Consider the following 24,995-nt stretch of genomic DNA (forward strand, 5'->3'; position numbering starts at 1 on the left):
GCATTTTAATTAAAATATTAGTGCATTATTTTTCACTGCTTGCACATATGTAGCATGTAAGCAAGAGGGATTTAAATTTGGGTGACAGACCAGTAAAATTCTCATGATGCAAAGAGAAACTAAAAAGAATGCTAAGCTACTGGAAAGTTTAGATTATGTTTCAGAAGTAAGCAGATATGAAACCAAAATTATACTCCTTATTGTGGAACTTTTCAGTTAGAAGAATTAAATTTGAATTCAATAATAAGAACATAAGAATGGCCATACTGGGTCAGACCAAAGGTCCATCAAGCCCAGTATCCTGTCCTCTGACAGTGGCCAATGGCAGGTGCCCCAAAGGGAATGAACAGACAGGTTATCATCAAGTGATCCATGCCCTGTCACCCAGTTCCAGCTTCTGGCAAACAGAGGCTAGAGACACCATTTCTAATAGCACTTCTGCGGTGTCTCAGAAAGAGCAATATGCAACACTAAGTATGTTTTCCTTCCTCCTTGCAAGTACTAGTATAAAAGAGCTATCTGTAAGGACAGTCTAAATGAATGGTGGGATTCTCCTGAAAGGAAGTGTTAAAATACTAGGGAAGAGGATGCAGGCTCATATAATATTCCTGTGTCTATGTAACAATTTGGGGTGTGACAAATGTCCAATTTGTGGTGGCTACTTGCATGTTGGTATTCATATTTGTTCAGATTAAAAAAAATAATCAAAAACAGGAAGGTATCTAAAATAATTTAAAAAGGCTGCATGGTCTAAGGTCCCACCTCTCTCCAATTAGACTTCTCCCTCCTAAGCATTTGGATTAATTGTCATTATTTGCCAGGATATCTGGTAGCTAAATCCTTCATTTCAACACATTCGTATTTTTGGTTGCATAACTAAAAGTGGTCAAACTGTTTGGGTTTTTAAATTTTTTTTAAACTATGCATTTTCTAAGAACCATGTACATTTTGTAGGTGGTACCAAATAATAAAACTTACATTACCATGTTTCAGCCCAAAGTAAACTTTTCTAAACATTTGAAAAATGGAGCTTAAATTAGAAATATTGATCCACCGTAACATTAACATGAGAGATTCAGCCTGGCTTCAGTCATTCTTTTAACAAAACTTTGGTACCTGGGGACACTGTAATGGACTGCAATGTCAAGATTACGGTTTAAAAGTTTCATTACTAATGAGAAGTACCAGAAGGAGAGCATGTAGCACACGAATAAGAGGCTAGGGAGAGAAAACTACAGATGGCTTGCCACTGAGTTTTAGCCTTTCATTAGCTAGAAGTTTCTATTAAAATTAAAATAGGTAGAACAAAAATCAAAACTCAGTGCAAAGGAATCAAAATCAAGATACAACTGAGGAACCATCTGCCACTGGGATCTGCTGCAGCTCAGAACTCCAGGGGAGAGGGCTGCTTTTGGTCCATAATCCAACTGATACATCATCAAGGAGTAGTGGTAGTCTCCAATAACTCCCCCACCTCCGCCACACAGATAGCTGTAAGGAACAATACTGCAGATGGACTGCTTCCCTCCCATCTTCCCTACCAACATGTTCCACCCCCCAGTGAAAAAGGATAGCAGAGAGCATATTTAACTGAAACTTTTCTACAGATTGCAGGCAGCAAGTCACTTTGCTAATTCCTGAAGACTAAATATTAACAGGGAGGTCAGTCTGCCATCTCTACAGGATGGCTCTCAGTAAGTGATGGAGGAAGCAGGTCCCAGGGTGACATTCATACTAGATAACTTATAGACTAACAGATGTATTGAAGCATAAGCTTTCATGGGTGAATACCCACTTCATCAGACGCATGTAATGGAAATTTCCAGAGGCAGGTATAAATATGCAGGCAAGAATCAGTGTAGAGATAACGAGGTTAGTTCAATAAGGGAGGATGAGGCCCTCTTCTAGCAGCTAAGATGTGAACACCAAGGGAGGAGAAACTGCTTTTGTAGCTGGCTAGCCATTCACAATCTTTGTTTAATCCTGAGCTGATGGTGTCAAATTTGCAAATGAACTCAAGCTCAGCGGTTTCTCTTTGAAGTCTGATCCTGAAGTTTTTTTTGCTGTAGGATGGCTACCTTTAAATCTGCTATTGTGTGTCCAGGGAGGTTGAAGTGTTGTCCTACAGGTTTTTGTATATTGCCATTCCTAATATCTGACTTATGTCCATTTATCCTTTTACTTAGGGACTGTTCAGTTTGGCCGATGTACATAGCAGAGGGGCATTGCTGGCCATGACAGCGTATGTAACATTGATGGATGTGCAGGTGAATGAACCGGTGATGTTGTAGCTGATTTGGTTAGGTCCTGTGATGGTGTCGCTGGTGTAGATATGTGGGCAGAGTTGGCATCGAGGTTTGTTGCATGGATTGGTTCCTGAGTTAGAGTTACTATGGTGTGGTGTGTGGTTGCTGGTGAGAATATGCTTAAGATTGGTGGGTTGTCTGTGGGCGAGGACTGGCCTGCCTCCCAAGGTCTGTGAAAGCGAGGGATCATTGTCCAGGATGGGTTGTAGATCACTGATGATGCTTTGGAGAGGTTTAAACTGTGGACTGTAAGTAATGACCAGTGGAGTTCTGTTGGTTTCTTTCTTGGGCTTGTCTTGCAGCAGAAGTCTTCTGGGTATACGTCTGGCTCTGTTGATTTGTTTCCTTATTTCCTTGTGCGTGTATCATAGTTTTGAGAATGCTTGGTGAAGATCTTGTAGATGTTGGTCTTTGTCTGAGAGGTTAGAGCAAATGCAGTTGTACCTCAGCGCTTGGCTGTAGACAATGGATAGTGTGGTGTGTCTGGGATGGAAGCTGGAGGCATGAAGGTAGGCACAGTGGTGGTGGGTTTTTGGTTTAGAGTGGTGTTAACATGACCATCATTTATTTGTACCGTAGTGTCTAGGAAGTGGACCTCCCATGTAGATTGGTTCAGGCTGAGGTTGAAGGTGGGGTGGAAGCTGTTGAAATCATGATGGAATTCTTCCAGAGTCTCCTTCCCATGGGTCCAGATGATGAAGATGTACAGAAGAAGTAGGTAGAGAAGAGGTGTGAGTGGACGAGAGCTGAGGAAACATTGTTCCAGGTCAGCCATAAAAATATTGGCATATTGTGGGGCCATATGGGTGCCCATAACAGTGCCACTGATCTGGAGGTATATATTGTCACCAAATTTGAAACAATTGTGCATGAGGATAAAGTCCAGGAGCGGTGCCAGGGTTTTTGGCACCCTAGGCGCAGGGCTGACTTACCGGTCCCGCCGCTCCGGTGGACCTCCCGCAGGTGTTCCTGCGGACAGTTCACTGGGACCACGGCTCCGGTGGACCTGCCACAGGCATCCCTGCGGACGGTCCGCTGGTCCTGCGGCTCCAGCGGACCTGCCACAGGCATGCCTGCGGATGCTCCACCGGAGCCGCGGGACCAGCGGACCCTCCACAGGCACGCCTGCGGGAGGTCCACCAGAGCAGCCTGCCGCCCTCCCAAATCCTGGTGCCCTAGGCGACCGCCTGAATGGAAGCACCAGCCCTGATAAAGTCACAGCTCTCAGCAACAAGTTGTGCTGTGGCATCATCAGGGATACTGTTCCTGACAGCTTGTATTCCATCTGTGTGTGAGATGTTTGTGTAGAGAGCCTCTACATCCATGGTGGCTAAGATGGTGTTTCCTGGAAGATCACCAATGCATTGTAGTTTTCTCAGGAAATCAGTGGTGTCACAGAGATAGCTGGGAGTGCTGGTGGCGTAGGGTCTGAGTAGAGAGTCCACATATCCGGACAGTCCTTCAGTGAGAGTGCCAATTCCAGAGATGATGGGGCATCCAGGATTTCCAGGTTTGTGGATCTTGGATAGTAGATAAAATAACCCTGGTTGGGGCTCTAAGGGTATGTTGATTTATTCCTGTGTTAGTGTAAGGAGTGTCCTGAGTAGATGGTGCAGTTTTTTAGTATATTCCTCAGTGGGATCTGAAGAAAGTGGCCTGTAGAATTTGGTATTGGAGAGTTGTCTGGCAGCCTCCTTTTGATAGTCAGACCTGTTCATGATGACAACAGCACCTCTTTTATCAGCCTCTTTGATTACATCAGGGTTGTTTCTGAGGCTGTGGATGGCATTGCGTTCTGCACAACTTAGGTTATGAGGCATGCAATGTTGTTTTTCCACAATTTCTGCCTGTGCACATGAGCAGAAGCATTCTATGTATAGGTCCAGACAGTCATTTCGACCCTCAGGAGGAGTCCATGTGGAGTTCTTCTTCTTGTGCTGTTGGTGGGAGGGAATCTGTCTATCAGTGCGCTGTTCAGTGTTATCTTGAAAGTATTCTTTGAGTGAGAGATGGCAAAAGTCAGATTCCAGGTCATCACAGAACTGTACCATGTTCATGGGAGTGGTGGGGCAAAAAAAGAGTCCCCAAGATAGGACAGATGCTTCTGCCAGCTTGAGTGTGCAACAGGACTCTTTGTTGCTTTTTACAGATCCAGACTAACGCAGCTACCCCTCTGATTCATACTAGATGATATTCTGATTAACTGACCCAAATAGTATCTAAATGTTATGAATCCCTGATGCAAATATCATCTGACGCCCAATACTAGCCTGTTCTTTTTCAAGTATTCATTCTGCTTTGTGACCAAATAACTGAACCACCGGGTCATATCTCCATTTGCTTATGGAAGATGGTTCAAAACATGTGGAGCTCAAGCCTTGTTGGGAGGAAGTTTCCAGGTGGCAGGAGTGGGTGAACATTCCACAGAGTAATAATACTGAATAGTATTTGATTTGCTCTATTATGTTTTCTCTACTGTCACCTCTTTGTAAAGAAGGGCACTTGTCATTTATGGCAACTTGCATGATCAAATCTGAAGTGTTAAAATGTATATTCTCTTTATCATGAGTCACTGAATAGTTACAAAACATAAAGGGCAGATCTTCAGCTGGTATAGATCAGCATAACTCCACTGAAGTCAGTCTATTTATATCAGCTGAGTCTCTGGTCCTAAACCACAGTGTAGAAAAGACCTCAGGGTCTCTCTTGTGTTTTCCTTCTTAGTTGCAAAATGCTTCCCATGGGGGAAAAAATCAGTTAATCAACTTATTTGGAATTCAGGGCTGAACACCTTTAGTGTTTTGATTTCCTTGATGGTTTTAAAATCATCATATTGACAGGGACATAGAGTTTCCTGAGAGCCTGGCAGTGGTTAAGAGGCTAGGCAATTATATTATTTTTAGCACTGATATTTATGTGCCTTCAGAAAATGCTGAAAAATAGCCAATTTGATGCACAGAGAAATCTGTAACTGTTTAATTAAATGGTCACATGACCAAATTACATGGCAGAAATTACCCAACTTGTTCATACTTTAAAAACAACAACAAAAAAAACCCCAAAACCAAAACAAAACAAAAACCCTAATTCTGAATGGAACAATTCAGATCAAAAGAAAATGTTTAACTGTAAATCAAATGAGTCTCTCTTAGTAACATGTCCCTCACTCAGAAACTTGAGCTCTGGTGAGTTTCTCTCAATAGATTTAATTCAACTGGGAATATTTCATATCTTCTGGATTATGAAATTGATTTAGAATGATGGATTTAAATAGTGAATCCCAAAAGGCAGTTAATGATGTCAGACCTGTATTTATAATAATCAGAATCTGAACAGGTCAAATTGTTGTTTTTATTTTTTACATATAATATTAATTTGATTCCATAATAGCAATGAAACACAGACAATTCATTTTGGGAAATTACTGCACTTCTCAATTGGTTAATGTCAGTTGGCCTTCAAGCTAGTTCCTTATAACACTGCCCAAGATAAGCTATACTTGCCTCAAAATATGCTGCCTGTCATGTCTTAAGTAAGGCACAATTTTGGAGATCAGGAAATGTGCGCCTTTTAAATCAACTAAGATATTATGTCCTCAAATCTGCCTTTTCATGGGTGCTATTACATACTGCCATTCTCCTATCTTTATGAAATAAAATACCACCCAATTTCTGTGCCACATTGTTTGGTGGGGGGCATTTATGCTCTGGTGAGGTCTTGCACAGAATGAAAACCAAGCTTTTTTTGTGGAGATGGGGCAGTGTCTGAGTCATCTAAGAACATGTCTTGATTTTGATATTGCTTTTAACAATTCTAGCAGCTCTGGGTTCCATAGTCTAAAACATTTTTGTACTCTCAGATGTGGTAAAGAGTTTCAGTTTTCTGGTGCTACTGTGACAAATTATTCCTTTTTCACTTTAAATAAAAAAAAAGTATACTTTTTATGGAAACATGTCAAAGGATTTATATTTGAGAGAGAAGTGAGTATGTGGTGAGAGAGGTCACAGACAGCAGTTATTTTCTGCATCAGTGTGTTTTTTCTACGTGAATGAAGCAAACTGTTTCATTAGTATGTGGGCCAGTTTTTCACATGTAAAATATGATTTTCTATACATGCATGTATTAAGGCATTTGATTTTGTAAAGGTTAGAAGTTTTTTTATTAACAGATATTGTGGAATTTGTATTTGCATTTTCTGAATTGCCCTGGTTTCTCTGCTTCTGATTTGCTCTAGCTCAGACCTGTGAAAGAATGACTCATGTTTCTTCATATTTATCTTTCATTACTAAAGGGAAAAATATTGTTTTCTGAAGCCAACTCATGTGTTGATAAACACTGATTTAGGTTTTCCTTCTGAATCTTATTTTTTTGTAATCTGACTTTTACATTAAAAAAAAATCCATGCAAAAGTACATATTATCAACATCATCTTTTCTTCTAGAAATGGGGTATTAATTTAACCATGAACAAGATTATCATTAAAACTATAATTTTAGTTAAAAACAAACACTTAAGGTTTAACGAAGTTACAGATGTTTCTTTGGATAGCTACTGAAATAAACATCAGGAACATTAATTTTCTAAAATATTAAGCTAATGTTTTAAGGCTGCAGGGGGCACTGCTGCACTGTGTATCTGGGTGACTGTAGAGCAAGAGTCAGACATGATTTGATTAAATAGTTCTGCAGGTTACAGATACAGAAAAAGCACATAAACTATTTATAATCAATTTAAACTTTGAGAAATTAGGTAACTGTGTAAAATATTGATATGGAGGTTTTGGAAATGATGTTTCTTTTGTTGGTAAATATATCTTTCTGCTGCAACTGACTACTTTTAGGGTGGGATTTTTTTTTTAACTTTTGCAACCAAGGTCTCTTGAAGGACAACATATCTTTCTAGAATTGCATTCCTTAATACTACAAGTCTTAAATCAAACAAACCATCTCATCCCTCTTCCCCTTCCCCGGCAGAAAATATTACTTTGGTAGTACATTCCCATGAATCCATTTATTGGCTATTGGTGATGACATAGTATTACTTTAATTCTCAGACAAGGCCGGTATTTGGTGCTTCAGAGCCTTATTTTTTTAAAACATATCTGATACCCTACACAAAGAATAGAAAAATTAAAATATATGTTTAAAAAAAATTATACTACATTACTTTACACACACCATTTTAAGCACCAAAGTGAGACAACTGACCACACAAGAAATAATGATACTTGAGCTGAAGACAATATCTGATAAAAGGAAATCTATATCAGTTTATCTCAAAATAGTAAATCGTAAGAGTTTGTCTATGCTCATTACAGCTGTAACATACAATATCCTTACTGTTGTGTTCTTTGATTATGTTCATATAACGCTGCATTTCCTTTTCTGTGGTTTGCATAAACAACAGTAGAGTTAAGACCGTATTTAAGTTTTTCATACGTGCACATGACTTCCAATGACTTCCGTAAGAATTGAATAAATATATATATCCCATGGTAAAGCATGGCCCTTATTCATGAAGAGTGTTGTAATTTTCCTTTTATTTCCCTCAAGTATTCCAAAACATAACAGTACATATTGCTGCCTTGGGACAAAAAAAAATCACATTCAACCTCTTATCTGCAATTCAGCTCTCTACAGCATAATCTGCACATATAATTCTCACTAAAGTCACAAGAAATGCAGAGTGGCTCAAGGGAGAATTTTGCCCTGAAATATTGTGTTAGAAAATCCCATTTCAGGCCAAATCTGTGATTTGTAGTATGCAAAGCATGCCTTGGGTGAATTGTTTTTTTCAAGAATTCCTGTACTAAAATAAGAAATATCAACAATAGTCAGTTTCGCTCTATCCTATTTACTGCTTTATGGACTTCCTTTAATAAAGGAGAGGTACATAGTTCTTTAAAATGCAGAGCTTTAATTTAAACCAACTGTTTTATTTATTTTTTTTAAAAAAGATTGTTTAACAGGCTCACAGTGCTGGCTCCAATGGACTTCGAAAGTGGCACTCAACCTTTACCCAAGTTATACATTAATTGCTCACTAATTCAGGGCTGGGGAAACTTTTTGGCCTGAGGGCCACATCTGAGTATGGACATTGTATGGTGGGCCATGAATGCCCGGTGGGGGAGGAGGACGCTTTGGGGTGTAGCATGGGGGTCTCTATAAGAGTTGTTACTGAGGTGGTGGTAGGGAGGACTGTTCAGGAGCGGTATCAGGGACTCCGAGGGGCCCTGCCGGCAATGACACCAAGGAAGCGGTGCCAGGCACCACCACTTCCCCTAGCTGGGAAGGGTGCAGCCCCTGGGAGGTTTTGAAGCTCTCGAGGGGGAGGCCATAAGAGACTGGGAGGGGATTAGGCATGCTGCCACATGGGGGGAGAGGGACTTCCACGTATGGGTGGGGTTCTGATCCCAGAAACAGCGCAATGAAGTTGCACCTGTGCAGTGTGGCTCTGTGTTCCAGCAGATGGTGCTCATCAAGGGAATTATCAGTCAGGAGTTGGGGAACGCTGGGCAGGGGGAGTGTTGCAAGTCCCCGACCCTGCTCCCCATTGGATAAAAATGGCTGATGGGCAGAAAGCAGCCTGCAGGCAATAGTTTTCCTACCCCTGCACTAATGCATGCCCTGTTGTGTGTGTCATTGTTAAATTCCATTTCTAATTGAAAAATATGAACTACATTAATTTCCAGTTAAAGCATTAAAAAAACAGCATAACACCTACTGTATTAAATTTGATTCTGATGGAATTTTTAAATTAATAGACATTAGACTAGCATTTCACACTTCTGCTAGTCAGTCAGATATCCACATACCTATCTTCCAATCATTAATTTTGGAAGTATTTCAAGTGTAACCTAAGTAGATGTGACAATTCTGATTCACTTCTTCTAAGATGCATTATGAAGTGAGCTCTGCAAAGCCTGTATTTACAAAGAGTAACACTACCATAGATATTACCACAAATCAGAGCCACTGCACTGAGAGGTTAAAAATCTGTTTTCAGCATGTTAGGCAATTAAGGTTCTTTGCACTGCTCCCAGATTCAGAGAAGCTAGGGATGGATGGAAAACACTTACTGGATCAACTAGACCACTCACTTTGCAATGCATGATTGTTTCCTATAAATACATTTTCTACCATTTTTGTCCAGTATAGTTTTAAAAGTTCAGAGCAGGTGTTTTTTCCATGGTTTACCCAAGGAGATTAATTGGCAGACTTAATATGTAAAGGAAAACAGGAAGTTTTCCTCATTCAGTCTAAATTCACCCTTTGTTTCATCCCATTTATCTTAATAATTGCATCTTGCTTAATAATTCCTTTCCCTCCTTGATGTTCATACCCTTCAAATAATTGCAAACTTCTGTTTCACCTGTAGTTGAGGGTGAAACACAATACAAATATTTAATTATTTTAATCTTTCCTGAAAAAATCAATCCCCATCCCACACCTGACTATTTTGGTTTCTCTTCTTCTGAACTCCCTCCAATCTGTAAACATCTACTTGGTGATGTTATGCCCAAACGCAAACACAATAATTCAACTTCAGGAGAACCAGAGCTAAACAGAGAGGGATTATTACCTCTCTGCTCTATGATATGATGACTTTTATATATACAACCCCAACTCATATTGGCCTCTTCTGCATAAATATTCACATTGCAAACTTCTCTCTAGGCTACTGTCTCTCATCATATCTAGGTCTTGATTCATCATTACTGCTTCCTGAGTATTTTGCTCCAGTTTAATGTGTGCCAGGAGTGTGAGGAAGACTGAGTGCTTAGCATCAAGGTAAAAGGGAGTGCTTGAGATCACTTAGCAGTATCAGCTACTCCCATCAAGTCCCTCTTGGTAGCACAACACAGCCACAACACAATACACTTACATCTGTGCAAAGTGCTCCCAAAATTCTACAGTTATCATCTAGTAGAATTTTACACTCACTTTACAATGATTGTAGGCAGTGGAGTAGTTGAAGTTAGTGGAGAATCAGGCTCAGTGCATTGAGGTCAAATGTGTGAAAACAAAGGGGAGAGTTGAGGGAAACAGAAGAAATCTCAAAACTTCTATAGTGAAAGAAGGATATCCCTTTCCTCCCCACAAAATACATTACAAATTGCCAAAAATGCCTTGCTTCCAAAGTTTGAATGAATCAAATAAGTTTGAAGAAGTGCACCAAACACTTGGATGCTTACATAAACCTCTTGATTTTTGTAAAACTGGACTATAAGTCTCCTAATACCACTCCCTCTAAAACCTCACATGTGTTTTGGTCAGTGGTTCAGACCTGTTGTTATTTTATCCCAAACAATTTATAATTTTTACTCAGCAAACCTGAATTAACATGACCTTTGATATACAGGGGCACCATTCATATCACTATAGCAGAGATCTTTTTGTTAAAAATAACCTTACAGATAAGATTTTCAAAAATAGAACCCTAAAATTACATTACTGTGCCCATTTTTAGGCTCCTTTACAAGTGACCTGTTTCAAAAGTGCTGAGCACCTTGAAATGAGAACTCCTACTTTGGAAAACTGGCCTAAATGACTACCTTCAACTGAAAAAAAGATATGTCATATTTAAGGCTGAAATACTGTTTGTTGCCCACCTTATTTTCCATAGATATTGGAACGTTTGTTTGTGTTTTAAATGGTAAAGTATCCAGAGATAAAAAATACATCTTGAGGTCCTCTTGCCATCCACTGCCAATGTTGGACATAGGATGAATGCTAATATATACAAGCAACAAGCTGAGCATAAAGGTGAACTTTCAGTCTTTTCTCTGAACATTCTGGCTTTTATCAGTTTAAGACAACTCTTGCCATTATTTCTGTGTCAGCTTTGTGTGTAAATAATAGTGAAGATCACAGATGAAGTGAAAATCTAACTGTAAACCAAACTCTCAGCGGGCAAATTTCTCCTTTCAGTATGTTTGCCCCTCTTACCCATTTTCTCTCATGTGCTGTGCTTTTAACAATAACAGTCTGGTACAATAACAATAGCAACTACATCTCCATTATGAGACAATCCCAGCAGATAACTTGGAAATCTTGAAAGCCTGCTGTGAAGTTTTTAATTATTTATGAGTACATAACATTTTTCCCCCTCTGTTTCCATATATTTGTAATTGGAAGAGCATCAACTGCTAGTATCAATTCTCAACGGTGTAACACTAGTTCAAGAAGGGATGTATGCAAAACAATTTTGCTTACTATTCAATTGTTTTAAGTCAGTCCCTCTTTTCTTATCTCCAGCTTCTTGGAATCATTGCTCATAATATATTTCATTGGGAATTTCAAGGCTCAAGCTTATGTGTACTTCGCCTTACAACAGAATGATGCAAAAACAAACTGTGGAATGATCAGGAAGTTTTAGAAGAGCAGAAAAAGAAAAAAAATCGCTGAAAGGTTTTTATTCTTTTTCCTATATCCCTGGTTAGAAGCCAAGTGATTATATCAAGAAATTACTGCACCAAATCATATCACTTGATTTATTGGGTTATCAAGACAATTTTTCTTAAGCATTACAGTTAACGTTTCCAGACTATTGCAATGGCATCCACCTACTGTATTACTAGGGCTGTGAGAAGTATTTACAAATTGACATTTGAAAGCCTTAACAATGAGGTTTTATATTTCATTTTGATTTTGTGAAATTGATCCAATTTTGTGTAAAAGTTAAGACACTGATGTTTTTGCTGTTTAAGCAAAACCTTTCAATTTTAAATTCTTATTTTCTTTGGCAAAGATAAGTTTTTTGCATTGGAATATGAATTTTTGCTGTTTTGCACAGTCCTTCTGCCAGAAGTCACCAAAAAAGACTATTTAATATAAAATGCTCATTTGACAAAATTATATATATATATATATATATTATTTTGTCATTGCCAGAGCACTGGGATAGGACATAACAGGGTCAGATCACAAAAACTAAACAGGATTAAGCATGATCATTGCTTGGATGGGAGAACTCCTAGGAAAGAAAGTCACTGGAGCAGGGTGACTAGATTCTGGGCTTCCCACTTCTTTGCTGAGTCTGTCTCATGCTTGCTTACTCTCTCTCTCGTTCTCTGGCTCAACAACTTTTTAAAATTATTTATCCATAGTGGACGAGCTTCAGCAGGAGAGACTCTTACATCAGACTATCCCATAGAGCAGTGGCTAGGACACTCACCTGAAAGGTGGCAAATCCCACTTCACATTTTTTCTCCCCATTAAGCAGAGAAGGGACTTGAACCAGAAGTCTCCCATGTCTCAGGTGAGTATGCTAACCACTGGGCTAAAAGTTTTAAGAGCTCCTCCTCCTTCTTCTCCCTTCCCACAAAACAGCACAAATGTGTAACACCAAGAGAGGGTTTATAACTGAAAATCCCAAGAAGAGGGAGGTGGCTCTCTGCAGCCCAGTTTTAGGTACCAATCTCAAAGAAAGAGGTGGGGTTTGGCACACCCCTTAGCTTGGCATCTCCCATTGGGAGCTTAAGTGAGGAACCATGTAGCATGTTGACTTTTGTGAATCCCATTCTGAAGTATCTCTATCTCCCCATTCACTGTAGAGAGAGCCTGGTCGTCTTACTCAAACTTCATGAATCCCTGTGATTTTCTAGGCTCCTAAAAGTTAGGTGTGGCAATGCTCAGTATCACCATGCATACATTTCTTGTGAATCTAGCCCTACATTTCCAATCTGTGAATCTTTTCTGCAGCATCTGAAGCAAATAACTATAAAATATCAATAAAGTTACGTAAATGGCCAAAGGTTAGCTTAATAAATGCATTCTCTCTTCTGGGCTTTTATTCTTGATTGGAAGTCATTTTCTTCTCTCCCCTTCTCTTTGAGTATAACTGTATTATAGTAAAAGAAGAAATGGACACAAATCAGACATCAGGAATAGTAACATACAAAAGCCAGTAGGAGAACACTTCAATCTTCTTGTACAGTCTATAACAGATTGAAAAGTAGCCATACTTGAACAAAAAAACTTCAGAAACAGTCTTCAAAGAGAAACAGCAGAACTAAAATTAATTTGCAAATTTAATTTGGGCTTGAATAGGGACTGGGAGTAACTGGCTCATTACAAAAGCAACTTTGCTTCTCCTGGAATTGACAGCTCCTCATCAGTTATTGGGAGTGGACCACATCCACCCTGATTGTTTTGGCCCTGTCAACACTGGTCCTTCACTTGTGAGGTAACTCCCTTCTCTTCATGTGTCAGTATAATAATGCCTGCATCTGTAATTTTCACTCCATGCATCTGAAGTGTTTTTTTTAACCCACAAAAGCTGTTTATAAATAAGCAGACCTGTATTATTTACAAACACATATTATCTTACCTATACATTTTAAGCCTGGGGATTTGATTAATCACAAACAATTTCCTCAAAACATTTTATAAAGATTGTATTAAAGGATTTAAACAACAATGTAGAGTGATTCTGAAGACCTTAGGGATGATTAACCTTGCCACCTTTTTTAACACTGAAGTCTATATGACTGTAAATCCACCATTTGAACAGGAATGTCAAAGAGAGAAAGGGTAATAAGACAACCAATAGTATGCATATGTACATACATATACACACAGAGAAAAGAAACTAGAGCCACAATAGAAAGGAATACACTTGTTTTAAATGTAATAAAAGGTGAGAAATCAAAAGAGGACAAATCAAACATAGAGGATAAAAGTATAAAAGGGATGACAGGCTGAGGAAAAGGAACAGAGGGCAACTAAGAATACACAGAAAAGCTTAACAAGGGGGCAAAAACAAGAGGCTTAAGATAAAAGAGGTAAAACCTGAAGCAAAATTGCATAAGTATGAACGAATACTCGTTACTAGGATTTATACTGTAATTACACAGAACTGCAGTTAACATGTCATCAGGCATTATGGCCATGTGTGAACATGAATTGTATCTCCACAACTTAAGTTACAATGTTGGACTTCAGGAACAGTCTAATCCAATCTGTAAATCACAGAAAATACTGAAAAATAGTTAAATGAATAAAACTAAGTGGAAACGGTGTTATTCATTTAACCATTTTCTACTGCAGAGAGTCCTATACATTCTTTTCTTGCTGTTTGAGGATTTACGCACATAACCTACAATGGTAAATACATGTGTAAATCCCCAGGCACAGAGATGAGAATACACTCCAAAGTGTGAATATTATTCCTTTTACATATTCTGGATGTCTTTTCTCATGGACTCTTGAATTTAATGTTGTTGTAACTTTATACCTCCAGCTAAAGATTTATGTGGAAAACTAGTTTTGGATTTGGGGCTAGGTCAGGCGTGTCTACTTCAGGAGCAGACAAAGGATTAGACTGATTCTTAAGATTCTTTAACCTCTTTTTTCCCCCAGTCTTGGACAGATTCTGATAAGGACGGTCTCTTGTCCAACTTATGCCTCTCATTGACTCCTAATATGGCCAAAATAATAAATAATAATACTTAAATGTGTTTCAGAACTTTGCATCATCAAGGTTTTGAACAAACTGTACCTATTTAACTAGCTGCCCCAAGCTTTTCTCCGCCAAACTGGCCGAATGCATTCTGGGACATATAGTCAAAGACAGCATGATATGAGATTTTGGAGTTCTATGTTTTGTGTTCTTCAGTGATAGGAGGCATTTCACAGAAGGGGTTGTGAGGGAGCTAGGGCTTACTAGCTTTGCTAGAGAGCTACTGAAGTGTCTTGAGGAGGATAGTAGGAACTGATGTTACATGTATTGGAAAACCACGAGGAGGGAAGGGACTAGTGGTGGACATGGAGGGACAGGGAACTTGAAGTTGACTAGATAGTTGTGGGGAAAGAAGAGAAACTTAGAGTTTATTGAAGACTTGAAGAGATTCACCAGCTGTATAGATAACTCCAATAAGGCTGTCTTTTAGATGACAGAAATTCCTGAGTAAATTGCTAAGTATTAAAGAAACCATCAGCCCTTTACCGGCAAAGAAACTCATGGCATGCATTCAGAATGCAAATGGCAACCACAGACTTTGTTGAGAGAAAGTTTAAGTTAGGCATGAGAACAAAGTTTACGTTAAATTTAACCCTGAATAAAATCTTTAAAAGAAATTATTCTTTTCTGTAAGCAGAAGCTAAGGATGCAGCTTACTTGATCTTCTCTGTTTCTGTGAAATCAGCCTTTCACATTGGCATCCATCATTATACACCCAAGTAACTTCACTATCAATTTTTGTAGGCTCCCAATCAACTTGCAAAGCAGTTCAGTATTTTTTTAAAAAGAAAAAGCCACTTTATAAGTTTCAAATACAGCGTGTATGTGTGTGTGTTTGTGTGTATGTATATATATATATATATATATGTATGTCTGTGTGTGTATGTATTTGGAACCAGAGAATATCAACTTTATGTGATAAATCCAGCCTAGAGAATAAAACTGTCCTTGCTTCAGAACACTGATGGAAAATGTGCTAAAGAAAATACCAGCCTTTAATACTAGGGCTTAAAGCTTCATCTCACATCTGTCATCTAAACTCCACCTGTAAATGGTAATCATTTTTCCAGCAAATCTATTACAGTAACACTTTCTGAAACACTACAGCACCTTTACATCATATTAATGTAGCACAAGTATCTGACTTGTGGCAGAATAGAGGAACTAAAAATTATTTTTACTTTTTTATCCTCAACTGCTTTCTGAATTTATTTATAGTACCAGTGGACCTCTGAAGAATATCTATTCAAATTATCCATATAACATTCACAAAATCATAGGATTGGAAGGGACCTCGAGAGGTCATCTAGTCCAGTGCCTTTCAGTCATGGATGGACTAAGTATTTTCTAGACCATCCCTGACAGGTGTTTGTCTAACCTGCTCTTAAAAATGTCCCATGATTGAGATTCCAGAACCTCCCTAGGCAATTTATTCCAGTGTTTAACCACCCTGACAGGACATTTTTCCTAATATCCAACCTAAACTGCCCTTGCTGCAATTTAAGCCCATTGTTTCTTGTCCTATTCTCAGAGGTTAAAGAGAGTAATTTTTCTCCTTCCTCTTTGTAACAACCTTTTATGTACTTGAAAACTGTTATCATGCCCCTCATCCTTTGCCCCCATTCCTCTCTTCTCCAGGCTAAACAAACCCAATTTTTTCAATCTTCCCTCAGAGGTCATGTTTTCTAGACCTTTAATCATTTTTATTGCTCTTTGGATTTTCTCCAGTTTGTCCACATCTTTCCTGAAATGTGGTTCTCAGAACTGGACACAATACTCTAGTTGAGGCCTAATCAGCACAGAGTAGAGCAGGAAAATTACTTCTTGTGTCTTGCTTACAACACTCCTGCTAATGAATCCCAGAATGAAGCTTGCTTTTTTTGCAACAATGTTAAACTGTTGATCCATAGTTAGCTTGTGATCCAGTATGGCTCCCCAGATTCCTTTCTGCAGTACTCCTTCCTAAGCAGTCATTTCCCATTTTGAATGTGTGCAACTGATTGTTCCTTCCTAAGTAACTGTGGAACTCAAATGAAGTGCTCTGTGTTTGTCCTTCTTAAATTTCTTCCTATTATATTCCCAGCTCTGAGTTGATAATGGTTTAAACTGGACCCCAACATAGGCATTTGATTTGAGTTAAACAAATATTTATATGTTTTAAAATAATTGTTGGAAACCATTTATTGGCAGGTTGAAAATTACAAATTGACATATAGCTATCAAACCCTAACTGGAATCTGCACTGGATACTCAAGAGCAGGGGCGGCTCTATGCACCAGCAAAACAAGCAGGTGCTTGGGGAGGCAAATTACCAGGGGCGGCATAATGCTGGGGCCCCAGCTCTGACCGGAGGCAGTGTCCTGGGCTAGATCCTGACTGCTCTTTGTTCTCTGACCGGGTGCTGCCGGGGCTGTGCGGTGGGCGGGGGGAGCTGGCTCAGTGGGGAGTGTGTCCCTACCGCTCTCCCATGGGCAGTGGCCAGACCCCCTCAGGCAGGAGCCAGTAGCGTGGCCCTGCCCTGGTCGTGGAGCATAGGGGGTGGTGCCGGAACATGGCGGCTGGATGGGCCGCTCCGAGAGCGCCAGCTATGGGCTCCTCTTTGGCTTGTCCCCACCTCCGCCGCCTCCTCCCTGTGCCGCATCCTGCCAGGGAGGGGAGCAGCAGCCTGGGCTGAGCCAAACTCATGCCGCTGCACAGGCCGAGCCTGTGGTCTGCTCGCGGGGGTCCTGGGAAGCAGGAGACCTGGGCACGCTGCTCTGCCCCAGGCCCCGGCAGCCGAACTCTGCAGCCGCCCCAGCACACCCCACGTGAGTGTTACAGGTGGTGCCCCCTACCCGGCTGGGTCTGTCCTTGGCCACACACGGGGTGACCGCCCAGGACTCTGGGGTGTTGCTGAGGCTGCCCCAAGCCAGGCTCCCTGGGGTCTGCTGCCTCTCCAGCCATGGGGGCCCTAGGCCAGTGTGGGAGCTGGGCCACAGCCCTACTCTCAGAGCCTCCTCCCATCCCCATGCTGCATAGCAAGATGTGGAATCGTGGGCAGGGCTGCTACATCCATTTCAGACTGGGATTGGCACCGGGCCTGCTCAAGAGGACTTCTAATGGGATAGAGACCTTCCCCCTTCTAGGCTTCTAGCTGAAATCTTACCCTGGTATGTATTAACTAAAGGGAGGAGGGCCAATATCTAGTGGTCAAGCGTGCCCATCACATTCAGCACTAACAGGTAACTAAGGGTCTGAATCATCATGAACTCTCCTATCATCTTGCAGAATAGTTCTTCTCCAAGGGTTGTGATACATTGGTGGGGAAATGTGAGGAAACTATACAGCCACCACCTAACCACAAAATAAGTATTATGACTGTGCCATTATAATTGTAATAAAAATGGATACAAGTCTTTAACATGTTCAAAACATGCAACTTTGCTTATCCAGAGTGAAAATGTCATATGCAACAAACATCCTTTTACCTCCCTGTGTCAGATACAATAAGAGGAAAAAAGTATGCGCAATGTAGGGGGTTTTATTTTGTTTAATATAAATAGGTACATAACTGCTATGTGTTTATGTTAGAGAAGACAAGGCTGAAGCAGTGCTTCTTGTACTTGAGAAGGTGGTCAGCTTTGTGGTAGTTCTTAGTTCCTAGGGGAGGGAGGGTTGTTCCACACTCTGGGACCAGCCCTCAAGAAAGCTGAGTCCACTACACAGACTCTTTTTACTCTTGTGGTAGAAAGTTCCATTGTGCCAGAGGAACAGAGACGCCAACCACAGTCCTTATCTTGGAATATCAAGGAATCTTTTAGGTATCATAGGCTCAGGCCATTGAGAGCCTTGAAGATAAACACTTATAATTACACAGAAATACTGTGGTATATTCCCCTGCTCTCCCACTCCCCACACAGACAGTCCCTACTCCATCACATCTCTCCCCCCTTCGAGACTGAACTGAGCGGGGTCACTCTGACCAGTGACCTGGGGAAGTTCAGGGTCCCCTCTCCGGGACAACGCATCCGCTGTCAGGTTGGCACTTCCCTTCACATGGACCACGTCCATGTCATAGTCCTGCAGGAGCAGGCTCCACCTCAGGAGCTTGGCGTTGGCTCCTTTCATCTGGTGCAGCCAGGTCAGGGGAGAGTGGTCGGTGTACACGGTGAAGTGTCGCCCAAAGAGATATGGCTCTAGCTTCTTAAGGGCCCACACCATGGCCAGGCATTCCTTCTCGATGGCCGCGTAGCTTTGTTCCCGGGGTAGCAGCTTCTTACTCAGGTACACGATGGGGTGTCTCTCCCCCTTTTCATCCTCCTGCATTAACACTGCCCCCAGTCCCGTGTCTGAGGCATCAGTGAACACCATAAAGGGTTTGTCAAAATCTGGGTTTGCCAGAACTGGGCCACTAACCAGAGCCTCCTTCAGCGCCCGGAAAGCCTCCTGGCACTGCTCAGTCCAAATCACCTTGTCTGACTTCCCCTTTTTGCACAGTTCAGTGATGGGGCCGGCTATGGCACTAAAGTGGGGCACGAACCTTCGATAGTACCCCGCCATCCCAATAAAGGCCTGGACCTGCTTTTTGGTTTGGGGAGCAGGCCAGTCTCTGATCACCTCCACCTTGGCTGGTTCCGGCTTTAGGCAGCCGCTCCCCACCCGATGGCCCAGGTAAGATACTTCAGCCATCCCCACCTTGCACTTCTCCGCCTTTACTGTTAACCCAGCCTTTTGGAGTCGGTCTAGGACTTGTTTAACCTGGGATATGTGGTCCTCCCAGGTCTGGCTGAAGACGCAGATGTCGTCAATATACGCCACGGCAAAACTCTCCATCCCCCTCAGTAGCTGATCCACCAGGCGCTGGAAGGTGGCCGGCGCTCCCTTGAGGCCGAAGGGCAGGGTCAGAAACTCATAGAGCCCCAGAGGGGTGATAAAGGCCGATTTCAGCCTGGCATCTGCGTCCAGCGGCACTTGCCAGTAGCCTTTGGTAAGATCCATAGTGGTGAGGTACCGAGCACCTCCCAGCTTGTCTAGGAGCTCGTCAGGCCTGGGCATAGGGTAGGCATCAGATACGGTGATGGCATTGAGCTTTCGATAGTCCACACAGAACCGGATTGACCCATCCTTTTTGGGGACTAGCACCACTGGCGAGGCCCAAGGGCTGGAAGACGGCTGGATCACCCCCAAAGCCAGCATGTCCCTGGTCAGTGTGCAGGATTGTTCCCTATGGTTTCTAATGGTTTGTCTGTTTATTTTTAAACCCCTCAAATACTTGAGTTTTCTCCCTTGGAAGACTAGTGCAGTCTAATATATATTATTATTAGGAAGTTAGTTCTTCTATATTTTATGTTTCTCAGTTAAATCCCACCACTCCTCATTCTACCCCATTAAAACAATCCTCAAAGTTTTGCTCAATAACTTTCAGGGACTTTAGATAGCAGACAGAAAAAATAATAGCCATATCTCCAATTTATGTACAAGTATTTTTTTAAAATAAACCTCTTATTTCCTTTCATGTATATGGTATTACAGAACTTCTGACCTTCACAGTATCTGAACCCAGATTTAATCATATTAAATTCTCAAATTTTTTAAACCGTGAATTAAATTGTATTGGTCTCTGATATAAACAGTGCAAAAGTAGATGATGTCCTTTAAAAGGTACTGAATGTCTTGAAGAGGTGATGCCAATAGTCTTGGAAAGGCTAATGAACTGTATTTGAAGTTTGTTTTTGAAGGTTCACTAAATTCTTTGCACATATTAGCTCATTCTTCTGCTTTTTTAAAATTCAAATAGATCCTAGTTATAGACATGGCAGAACACATTTGAGTAAATTCCAAAGCTGTTAAATATTAATGAGTTTAAAATTCATACACGAACCTGTTCCTTTTCAAAAGATTTTTGATCATGGCTCTTTTTGGCTGCACTCATGCACCATGATTAGGAAGTAAATTCATACTATGGGGGCTGTTAAAAACCAGGAAGCACCAGCTCATTAGGCAACAGATGCCAGTACAGGAATTTAACTTGGATAAGTCTGAAAGCAGGGGTGGGTAGAAAAGGGAAAAGATCTGGAAACAGGAAATAGTAAGAGGTCTGGGAGGGAAATGATGGTGTAGAGAAGAAATATACTGAATGTGACTGGAATAGATATGGTGATAGTCTGGAGGAGAGAAAGGGCTTTTCTTTGAAAAAAATTATTCTATAACACTGTCAAGAACAGCAAACAATAATGTTACTACAGTGATTTGACACCACTGCAGAATATTATAATAACTGAAATAAGGCCAAGTGGGGCACAAATAACAAAAGGCACAAATAACTGAGGGCATGAATATTATTATTTAGTAGGGCTGTCAAATAATTGCAGTTAACTTACATGATTAACTTCAAAAAATTAATTGCGATTAAAAAATTAATCGTGATTAATTGCAATTTTAATTGCACGCTTAAACAATAGAATACCAACTGAAATTTACTAAATATTTTGGATGTTTCTACATTTTCATGTTTATTGTATTCTGTGTTGTAATTGCAATCAAAGTATATATTCTTTCTGATTACAAATATTTGCACTTTAAAAATGATAAACAAAAAAACAGTATTTTTCAATTCACCTCTGACAAGGTTTTTTCCCCCACTTTGAACTTTAGGGTACAAAAAGTGGGGACCTGCATGAACACTTTTAAACTTAATTACTAGCTTAAATCTGGTATGCTGCCACCAGCCAGAATTTAATGTCTGGCACACTTTCTGTTCCCCCAAAACCTTCCCTGGGGAACCCAGACCCAAACCCCTTGGGTCTTAAAACAAGGAGAAATTAACCATCCCCCTCCATTTCCCCCCAGACTTTCCCTTCCCTGGGTTGCCTTGAGAGGCTTCACATCGATCCAAACTCCTTGGATCTTAAAAGAAGGAAGAATTAACCATCCTCCCTCCTTTCCCCCCACCAATCCCTGGTGAGTTTAGACTCAATCCCTTGGATTTTAAAACAAGGAAAAATCAATCAGGTTCTTAAAAAGAAAGCTTGTAATTAAAGAAAAAAAAAGGTAAAAATTATCGCTGTAAAATCAGGATGGAGAATGCTTTACAGAGTACTCAGATTCATACATACTAGAGGGATCCCCCGCCCCAGCCTTAGATTCAAAGTTACAGCAAACAGAGGTAAAAATCCTTCCAGCAAAAAGACACATTTACAAGTTAAGAAAACAAACATAAGACTAATCCACCTTGCCCGGCTATTACTTACAATTTTGAAACATGAAAGACTGATTCAGAAAGATTAGGAATGCCTGGGTGTACATCTGGTCCCTCTTACCCCAAGAGCGAACAACGAACAACACAAAAAGCACAAACAAAGACTTCCCTCCACCAAGATTTGAAAGTATCTTGTCCCTCTATTGGTCCTCTGGTCAGGTGTCAGCCAGGTTTACTGAGCTTCTTAACCCTTTACAGGTAAAAGAGACATTAACCCTTAACCATTTGTTTATGACAACCTCATACGAGTACTATAGTGCAATCTCTTTACTCTGAAAGTGCATCTTACAAATGTACATTTTGTTTTGTTACATAACTGCACTCAAAAACAAAACAATGTAAAACTTCAGAAACTATAAGTCCACTCAGTCCTACTTCTTGTTCAGCTAAGACAAACAAGTTTGTTTACATTTACAGAAGATAATGCTGTCCTCTTCTTGTTTACAGTGTCACCAGAAAGTGAAAACAGGCATTTGCATGGCACTTCTGTAGCTGGCATTGCAAGGTATTTACATGCTGGATGTGCTAAACATTTGTATGCCCCTTCATGCTTCATTTACCATTCCAGAGAACATGCTTCCATGCTGATGACACTTGTTAAAAAAATAATGTGCTAATTAAATTTTTGACTAAACTCCTTGGGGGCAGGGGGAAATTATATGCCTCCTCCTCTGTTTTACTCACATTCTGCCATATATTTCATTTTATAACAGTCTCAGATGATGACCCAACACACGTTCATATTAAGAACACTTTCACTGCAGATTTCACAAAACGCAAAGAAGGTTCCAGTGTGAGATTTCTAAAGATAGCTACAGCACTCAACCCAAGGTTTAAGAATATGAAGTGCCTTCCAAAATCTGAGAGGGACAAGGTGTGGAGCATGCTTTCAGAACTCTTAAAAGAGCAACACTCCAATGCGGAAACTACAGAACCCGAACCACCAAAAAATAAAATCAACCTTCTGCTGGTGGCATCTGACTCAGATAATGAAAATGAACATGTTTTGGTCCACACTGCTTTGGACTGTTATCAAAGAGAACCATCATCAGCATGGATGTATGTCCCCTGTAATAGTAGTTGAAGCATAAAGGGACATATGAATCTTTAATGAATCTGGCATGTAAATATCTTGCAACATTGACTACAACAGTACCATAAGGATGCCAGTAGTGATAATCAAGATAGCCCATTTAAGACAGTTTGACAAGAAGGTGTGAGGATACTTAACATGGGGAAATAGATTCAATGTGTGTAATGGCTCAGCCATTCCCAGTCTCTATTTAAACCTAAATTGATTGTATCTAGTTTGCATATTAATTCAAGTTCAGCAGTTTCTAGTTGGAGTCTCTTTTTGAAGCTTTTCTGTTGCAAAATTGCCACCTTTAAATCTGTTACTGAATGGCCAGAGAGTTTGAAGTGTTCTCCTACTGGTTTTTGAATGTTATGATTCCTGATGTCAGATTTGTGTCCATTTATTATTTTGCATAGAGACTGTCCAGTTTGGCCAATGTACATGGCAGAGGGCATTGCTGGCACATGACGGCACATATCACATTGGTAGATGTGCAGGTGAACGAGCCCTTGATGGCGTGGCTGATGTGATTGGGTCCTATTATGGTGTCACTTGAATAGATATGTGGACAGAGTTGGCATCGGGCTTTGTTACAAGGATAGGTTCCTGGGTTAGTGTTTTTGTTGTGTGGTGTGTGGTTGCTGGTGAGTATGTGCTTCAGGTTGGGGGCCTGTCTGTAAGTGAGGACAGGCCTGTCTCCCAAGATCTGGGAGAGTGAGGGATCATCTTTCAGGATAGATTGTAGATCTTTGATGATGCACTGGAGAGGTTTTAGTTGGGTGATGAAGGTAACGGCTAGTGGCATTCTGTTTTTTCTATGTTGGGCCTATCTTGTAGTAGGTGACTTCTGGGTACTCTTCTGGCTCTGTCAATCTGTTTTTTCACTTCAGCAGGTGGGTATTTTTAGAATGTTTTAAGAATGCTTGATAGAGATCTTGTAGGTGTTTGTCTCTGTCTGAGGGATTGGAGCAAACGGGGTTGTATCTTAGAGCTTGGCTGTAGACAGTGGATCATGTGGTATGTCCTGGATGGAAGCTGGAGGCATGTAGGTAAGTATAGCAGTCAGTAGGCTTGCGGTATAGGGTGGTGTTTATGTGACCATCGCTTATTAGCACAGTAGTGTCAAGGAAATGGACCGCTTGTGTGGATTGGTCAAGGCTGAGGTTGACAGTGGGATGGAAATTGTTGAAATCATGGTGGAATTCCTCAAGGGCTTCTTTTCCATGGGTCCAGATGACGAAGATGTCATCAATGCAGCGCAAGTAGAGTAGGGGCATTAGGGGACGAGAGCTGAGAAAGCATTGTTCTAGATCAGCCATAAAAATGTTGGCATACTGTGGGACCATGTGGGTACCCATAGCAGAACCGCTGACTTGAAGGTATATATTGTCCCCAAATGTGAAATAGTTGTGGGTGAGGACAAAGTCGCAAAGTTCAGCCACCAGGTTTGGCATGTAACTAGCTCCAAAAATTGGAGGGGGCGTTGGGGAAATTCAGCGGGGTGTAAGGAAATCACTGATGTACACCTACCTCATTTTTATATGCAATGTTAGATATTTTATAAGAAATCTGTTGTGCCAAGTGTACATTGTAGTACCACTCCACATGGTCAAAGCAGGTTTGGACTACCATTGTGCTGCTGTACAATCACATCTTGAGAGGAAGAAAAGGAAGAGACCTCCATTATGAACTTTAGCTGAGTGGTTAGGGAACATTATGTGAGACGTGGGAAGTCACAGTTCAATTTCCCCTCTTTCTGATAAGGAAAAGGGATTTACCAAATTCAGAAGATAAAAACAAAAGAAAAATATTTTCATCTTCTGAATGCAAAACATTTTTTTAAATACGGCATGACACCTTCTTAACAGAGATTTACGGATGACATGCTGTTAATTAACTGAAAATATATGTATAA

General features: G+C 40.7%; 1 protein-coding gene across 1 annotated transcript in view; it reads right to left on the minus strand.

Moving 5' to 3' along the window:
• EYS (eyes shut homolog) overlaps positions 1 to 24,995 on the minus strand; it is a 1,559,204-nt gene that overhangs the window by 400,709 nt on the left and 1,133,500 nt on the right. The window contains 2 exon segments of the mRNA XM_030558318.1: positions 1,503 to 1,520; positions 12,888 to 12,908. Of these exon segments, the coding sequence (XP_030414178.1) occupies positions 1,503 to 1,520; positions 12,888 to 12,908 (39 nt within the window).

This window comes from Gopherus evgoodei, chromosome 3 (genome assembly GCF_007399415.2).
Source record: "Gopherus evgoodei ecotype Sinaloan lineage chromosome 3, rGopEvg1_v1.p, whole genome shotgun sequence".
NCBI classification, from domain to species: Eukaryota; Metazoa; Chordata; order Testudines; family Testudinidae; genus Gopherus; species Gopherus evgoodei.